A 6,664-nucleotide genomic window follows, 5' to 3' on the forward strand; every position below is an offset into this window, starting at 1 on the left:
AATTGCAATGCTGCTTACTTCCATTTACAGAACACAAGGGCCACTTCCAGTGCAGGAGGATTTGGCAGCACAAGGGCCACTTCCAGTGCAGGAGGTTCTCAACCACAACCAGCTCCATCAACGTCAGTAGGAGGACCAACATCAACAAGGGGAAGAACAAGTGGCAGATGAGCAGGAGCTGCATCAAGTCACCAAGGAGGAGGAACATCAAAACGGGGAAGAAGAAGTGGCAGTGGAGCAGGACCTGCATCAAGGCACCAAGGTGGACGAAGAACATCCTCACGACTAGCTGCACAACATCTAGGGTCCCAAGCTAGTACCAATTGAAGATTTATTGTAGCCAACTCTTTATTTTAATGAATTTTGTAAGTCACAGTGACCCACTCAGGGAACAATTGTAGTAGTGGGTACAGTGGTTGCTGTGGTTGCTTTTAATATTTTTTGTAGTGGAAAGGGACCACTAAACTTATCTTATTTAAAGTATGGGACCACTTCATTTACAGTGGAAAGGGACCACTAAACTTCTTGTTGTATTCCATCTTTGCATAATGCGAAGTTAACTTTATTTATTCCAAGTCCACATTTACAGATACTCTGCTTGTACTTTCTTATGCTGTGAACTATTTTCTTTATTAACATAAATCAATATACCAGTAACAGTGGAATGTTAAAGGGAAAACAAACAACAACAACCAGAATTTTCAGACAAAACTCATTCTATTCAACCATAATTCTTAATTACAATTCATCTTCAACAAAAACATAATACAAAAGAAAATTGTTAACGCCCATGACAAGACAAACAACAACAACATCATTTTTCCAACTTTCTTCTCTTCTTGTAATTTCCTTTTCAACTTCTCGTTCTTCTTCCTTAGATCCAATACAAGTTTTTCATTTTCCAAACACATTTCAAGTTCTTCACGTTTTCTTTCAAAGCTTCCTTCAATTTCAGAAACTCCTTCATCATGCCATTCAAAGTAATTACAACTTGAATTACTCTGCAATCAAAACAACACAAGATTAATTCAAAATCCAGCAAATGAAATGAAAGATTTAATCACTTACTGCCCAATTTCTACATCTATAAAACAATCTTCCTTTGTTCTTCACAGTAGTTGCCTTCAAAACCAACATTGTTTCACCACAACCACACAATTTAGAAGGTAACCGTGAAGATGATCCACAACTTTGCGACTTAGACGAACCAATTGACCTTCGCGTCCAACCATTTCCTCCACTCTCACCTTTCATTTCACTACAAGAAACCAATCCCTTCATCAGCTTTCCTGCCCACAAAAACCCTATATCCCAAATCCTCATATTCACACGAAGAACAGAAGAAGACCAAAACCAAAACATATGAACTTACCTCCTCAAGAACACCAACTCCAACCTTCAGATGTACCCAAGTTCTTTGCCCCCAGCTGCAGCCACGAAGAAGAACCCAACTTCTTCAAATCTCATTTATAAAAGATGACGAAGTGCTCTTCACTTAATCTCAGTTCAACACTTAAACATCCAACGTGGCAGAGAGAGAAGAGAGCAGATCAGTGATCACGTGGCATCGCCGTTTGCCACATCCACTAAAACTTAACACTGTCCAATTTTAAGGACTAATAGTCAGAGTTTCAAAACAACAAGGACTAAAAACCATCAAAATTCTGACTAGGGACTAAAAACAAAATCTCCTGATACTTAAGGGACTAAAAACATATTTAACCCTATATTATAAGTCAAACAACAAAATATACTTTTTTTTTTCAAATTCTACTTTTGAATGTTATTAATATTTTATTTTCATTAAAAAACAGTCAATATAATTACTATTTCGAATGATAAAATTGTTATTATAATAATATGTGGTGCAAATAATAAATGACATTCTATCATTTCAACTAAACTTGTTGACAGAAAAAAAAAGATAGACATTGAAACATTAACATCAAATAGCGTCACACTATAACCAATTTATAATAAAAATGTAAGATAAAATTAAAAAAATGAAAATCCTGAGACAAAATTTAAAAGTTCATAGTATGAGTTAGAAAAAAACAAAAAACGACGTTGAACTAATAAAATATGAAGTGATTAACCCTGTATGTGAAAAACCCAGATTGGTATCGTCAATCTGTATAAGACTGTCCAAATAATTAAACGTGATTTCTCGTTTTCAAAGACGAGAGTGAAGATATTTAGACTGCAATAGACTCAAACAACAATGTGCTTTATCCTTCGCATTTCACATAGATCGTGGAATTGAGTCAAATGCTACGATCTCGGCGGCGCTCCCCTTACGGCGCCTACCTCTGCGCCGTCATCTCCGCCCTGCTCCTCCTCCTCTCCGTCTCCCTCCTCTACTCCCGCCTATCCCGCTCCCACCCTCACTCCGACCATCTCCCCCGCCCCTCCTTCTCCCACTCCGCCGACCTCTCCGCCGCCGATGACCCCATCGACGAGGTCGACTTCGTGGACGAAACCCTAGACCCTCCTTCTCTCCGCCTCAACCCTTCTCCCCGTTACTACTTCGACCCCCTTACTGCCTCCATTCGCCGGTCCTTCCTCTCCCCTCCCTCCCTCCGCCAATCGCGCACCGACGACGACTTACCCCTCCGATCCTTCTCTGACCACGACCCCTCCAAGACCGCCTTCGCCTCCGATGACGTCCCCGTCGATGACGCTGTCAGGAACATGGCCACCCGCGTCACCACAATCGAGGACGCGCTGCTACTCAAAAACTCTCCCCTCAGGGACGGCTGGGGCGACTGGTTCGACAAGAAAAGCGTGTTTCTCAGGAAAGATAGAATGTTCAGATCCAACTTCGATTTGTTGAACCCCCTGAACAACCCCTTGCTTCAGGATCCCGACGCTGTCGGCACCACCGGGCTCACCAGGGGCGACCGCACTGTCCAAAAGTGGTGGATCCACGAGTTCAAGAAAGTCCCCTTCCCTAGTAACAAGAAGGTTCCACTTAACATCAATGTGCTACCCACTCCAGTCACCAAAGTTGGCGCAGAACGCAAAACTTTGAACCATAACACCATCACTAACAACAATAATAATGAACATGGGATTATTCAGGAAGTTATGAATTCAGGTGCCAATGGTGGTGAATCAAGCATTCAGAAGGATGCAAATGTCATTGGTGCTGGGGTTCAGCCTAGGAAGGATCATATATATGCGGATGGGGATACTTGGGGGTACTATCCTGGGTTGCGGTTACGATTGCCATTCAACGACTTCATGGATGCGTTTTTCAGGGTGGGGAAATGTGTTACCAGGGTGTTTATGGTGTGGAATTCGCCTCCTTGGACGTACACTGTCCGGCACCAGCGTGGCCTCGAGAGTTTGCTCTTTCATCACCCTGCTGCTTGTGTTGTTGTGTTCTCTGAGACGGTTGAGCTTGATTTCTTCAAAGAGAGCTTTGTTAAGGATGGGTAATTGTTGCCTCTCTTGGTCTAGCTTTTGCTTCCTTGCCGTGCAAGTTACCGTGTTTTTTAATTTTAAGGACTTACTTTTACCAGTTACAAAGTTGCTGTTGCTATGCCAAATCTCGACGAGTTGCTGAAGGATACGCCTGCTCACATTTTTGCTTCTGTGTGGTTTGAATGGAAGAAGACAGAGTTCTATTCCACTCATTACAGTGAGCTTATCCGCCTAGCTGCTCTGTACAAGTAGGTTTTCATGGTTGTCTTGGCTATTAGGTGGTTTGCTATATGCTTATATTTGTATAATAATTTGGTGAGGTATTCGACTTGCTGAGAGTGTTCAGTTCAGTTCAGTTTTGCTATGTGTATATATATATATATATATATATATATATATATATATATATATATATATATTTGGACTAGGCTGTGAGCTGACTGTTTCGGATGTTTTTTTTTTGTGGGAAATAAGAGTAAGGATCAATGATGGCAATGCTTTTTTGTTTTTTTTTTTATTGTTTTATCAGGTATGGTGGGATCTATCTGGACTCAGATATCATTGTTTTGAAGCCAATTTCTCTTCTTAATAATTGTGTTGGTATGGAGGATCGTGGTGCTGGAAGTGCTTTGAATGGTGCTGTGATGGCTTTTCAAAGGCACAGGTATTGTTTCCATGCTCTCTATATTTGCAGAATATTTTCATTTTCTAAATAAATGATTTTCAAGGATGCTACTGAAGTGAGGGTAATCTCATAAGTGTCCTTATTCTGTCATGGACTGCCTACGTTAATTCAAGAGTTGTGGTGTTGTATGTTCTCTCGCGTCTCAACGGGATAAGAGTTGGTTGTAGTTGGATACTCTTTCCGTAATATTTTTATATGTTTAGTTGGTTATTCCGAATGAGAATTTCTTGAGAATGTGACAATTATGGTTGAGTATGAGAAATCATGACATGTGAACGTTTCTATCTTGTTCAATTTTGTTGATGCCACCATAACTGTCATTTGGAGAAGCACAACTTTGTCTTTTGTTCGCTGCCTCTTTTATTTTTGAGTGCCCTTTCTTTGTGATTGGAACACTTCTGTTTCCTTCAGTACATAAGCATGGGTAGGAATTCCCTATCGAAATAGAGAAAACAAGGATTATTTTACTGAAAATGAGCCGAAGAATGAAACAGAAGTGTTTCCCCTTCACATGAAATACAATGCCCTTAATGTCCTCTATACCCTTGTTTCCCCTTATTTATTGAATTAGGTTATCTTGTTGCTGAAGTCTTAACTTCGCTCCTGGCTTTGGAAATGCTCACTTGGGCTCACTGATTCCAATCAACCAATGCTGCAAGTGCGTGCAGTTGGCAGTCCACTTCTATTTAACCTCCTTTAACTAGCTCCCTAAAGTAGAATTCTGTTTATTATCATAAATACGGGGATGAATGGAAGGTGTAAGTCTTGTGTTCCGAATCCTTATTCGGGATATCTTGAACTTTTAGATACTACCACAAATTTCATTACAAATATGCATACATTTCAAATGTCATGACTAAATTTTTAGATTAATCTATAGACATTCTGAGTTAAATGTATTTCTCTTTCCTTTTGTAATCATATTGAACTTTAAGGTTGACCGTTCGATACGCAGTTTGTTCATAAAGGAGTGCTTAGAAGAGTTCTATATGACGTACGATGATACCAGTCTGAGAGGGAATGGTGCTGATCTGTTAACAAGGGTTGCACAGAAATATTTGATAGAGGAGAATAAATCTGTCAAGGACTTGAAGTTGAAAGTAGAACCCTCTTATGTTTTCTTCCCTGTTGGTTCTCAGAACATATCAAGGTAAATTGACATTTGCCTCTATTGATTAGTATCGAGTAATAGAAATACACGTGTTTGCATTTTTCACTAGCCAGTTCTTTTGCTAGAGTCTAATTTGGAGAGTAATACTGCCTTGATTTTTTGTTTACTTTTTGTGCTTGAGTACCTTACCCTAATTAAACTGTAAACAGATACTTCATTGCACCGACAACAGAGACTGATAAAGCTCAACAAGATATGCTGCTTGAAAATATCCTGCACAATTCATTGACATTCCATTTCTGGAACAGCCTGACATTTTCTCTCGTCCCTGAACCAGATAGCCTTGTGTCTAGACTTTTTAATCATGCATGTATCCGATGCCTGGAATTACTATGATTGTCATCAACTTCCACCAATTTTGTCTCGAGATTCCATTCAGATTACAGTCCAGAAAATATCGGCAGGGTCTTGTCCATGCAGTTGTACAATTTTATTGTATGTTAGTGAATCACTGGGAAGTCCACGACTAAAAGATAGGTAAGATATACAGAAAATTTTGTAAAGCAAAATATAATGATAATGTATTAGTATCTGAGTTTATAGGCTGTGAGAACATGTTATTTATCATTTCTTAATTTTTTAATAAATTATTAATTTCTTGATGTGATATTGCGCTTTACGATTCAAGACATTGGAACTATCTTTAGCTATTACTTGTTTGAAGAGAAACTCTATCATTAGGTGATTTCACATGAGTTCTACATAAAAAAGAGAATGGGCAAATTTTTTAAGCGAGAGTATAGTGAAATTTGTTTGATAATAAAATGTCCAATTAGCATTATTTAACACTATTGAGTCATTAAATCGATCGAGTAATGGTTAACGTTACTTGAATGAATTATTAGGTCTTTAAGTTTGAAATTTCATCACAGGTTAATTTGCGCCAAAACGATGATTATGGGTTCAGCATAGTCCTTCATATTTATCTATGCAACTTCAAAATGTCAGATTACTCATTGCTGTAACGTAGAACGCACTGAAGATTTCATCCATTTAAAAGGAAATAGAAAATGTATTTTCCTCGTTAGGAACGCCAGAATATCCTTGTACATCTGACGACATTACTTTGTAACAGACTAACTGTTTTGGACCTCTGCAAGAATTGAGACACGTGGATAAAGTTCTCCTGAAAAATTACCTGTATGGAAACTTAAAATAATAATTACTTGACATTTCCAAGGGCTTTTTTATTAGAAAATATTTTTTTTTAAAATAATTAACTAGTAAAAAATGGGTAGTTCTTTTATTTTTTTTTCATGTTATTGTTAGAAAACTATTCACTTATATATATATATATAATTCTGAATATGTTTATGGTGTTTTTTTACACTCTATGTCAATCAGACACCTATAATTTATAGATTCAAATATTGATTTCTCAT

General features: G+C 38.3%; 1 protein-coding gene across 1 annotated transcript; it reads left to right on the plus strand.

Moving 5' to 3' along the window:
* The first annotated feature begins 2,103 nt into the window (after window positions 1-2,103).
* On the plus strand, window positions 2,104-5,889 carry LOC148194890 (uncharacterized protein At4g19900-like). Its single transcript, XM_088093923.1, has 5 exons — window positions 2,104-3,437; window positions 3,525-3,674; window positions 3,956-4,090; window positions 5,067-5,261; window positions 5,432-5,889. The coding sequence occupies exons 1-5, from the start codon at window positions 2,269-2,271 to the stop codon at window positions 5,616-5,618; spliced, it is 1,836 nt and encodes a 611-aa protein (XP_087950049.1). The 5' UTR covers window positions 2,104-2,268; the 3' UTR covers window positions 5,619-5,889.
* The last annotated feature ends 775 nt before the right edge of the window (window positions 5,890-6,664 follow it).

The sequence above is a fragment of the Vigna umbellata genome, chromosome 7 (genome assembly GCF_029865625.1).
Source record: "Vigna umbellata cultivar VRB3 chromosome 7, Vumbellata_1.0, whole genome shotgun sequence".
NCBI classification, from domain to species: domain Eukaryota; kingdom Viridiplantae; phylum Streptophyta; class Magnoliopsida; order Fabales; family Fabaceae; genus Vigna; species Vigna umbellata.

Coding starts and splice junctions, on each gene's coding strand:
- LOC148194890 (XM_088093923.1), top strand. CDS start 2,269: ATGCTACGATCTCGGCGGCGCTCCCCTTACGGCGCCTACCTCTGCGCC. Junction 3,438..3,524: donor GAGAGCTTTGTTAAGGATGG/GTAATTGTTGCC, acceptor TACTTTTACCAG/TTACAAAGTTGCTGTTGCTA. Junction 4,091..5,066: donor ATGGCTTTTCAAAGGCACAG/GTATTGTTTCCA, acceptor TTCGATACGCAG/TTTGTTCATAAAGGAGTGCT.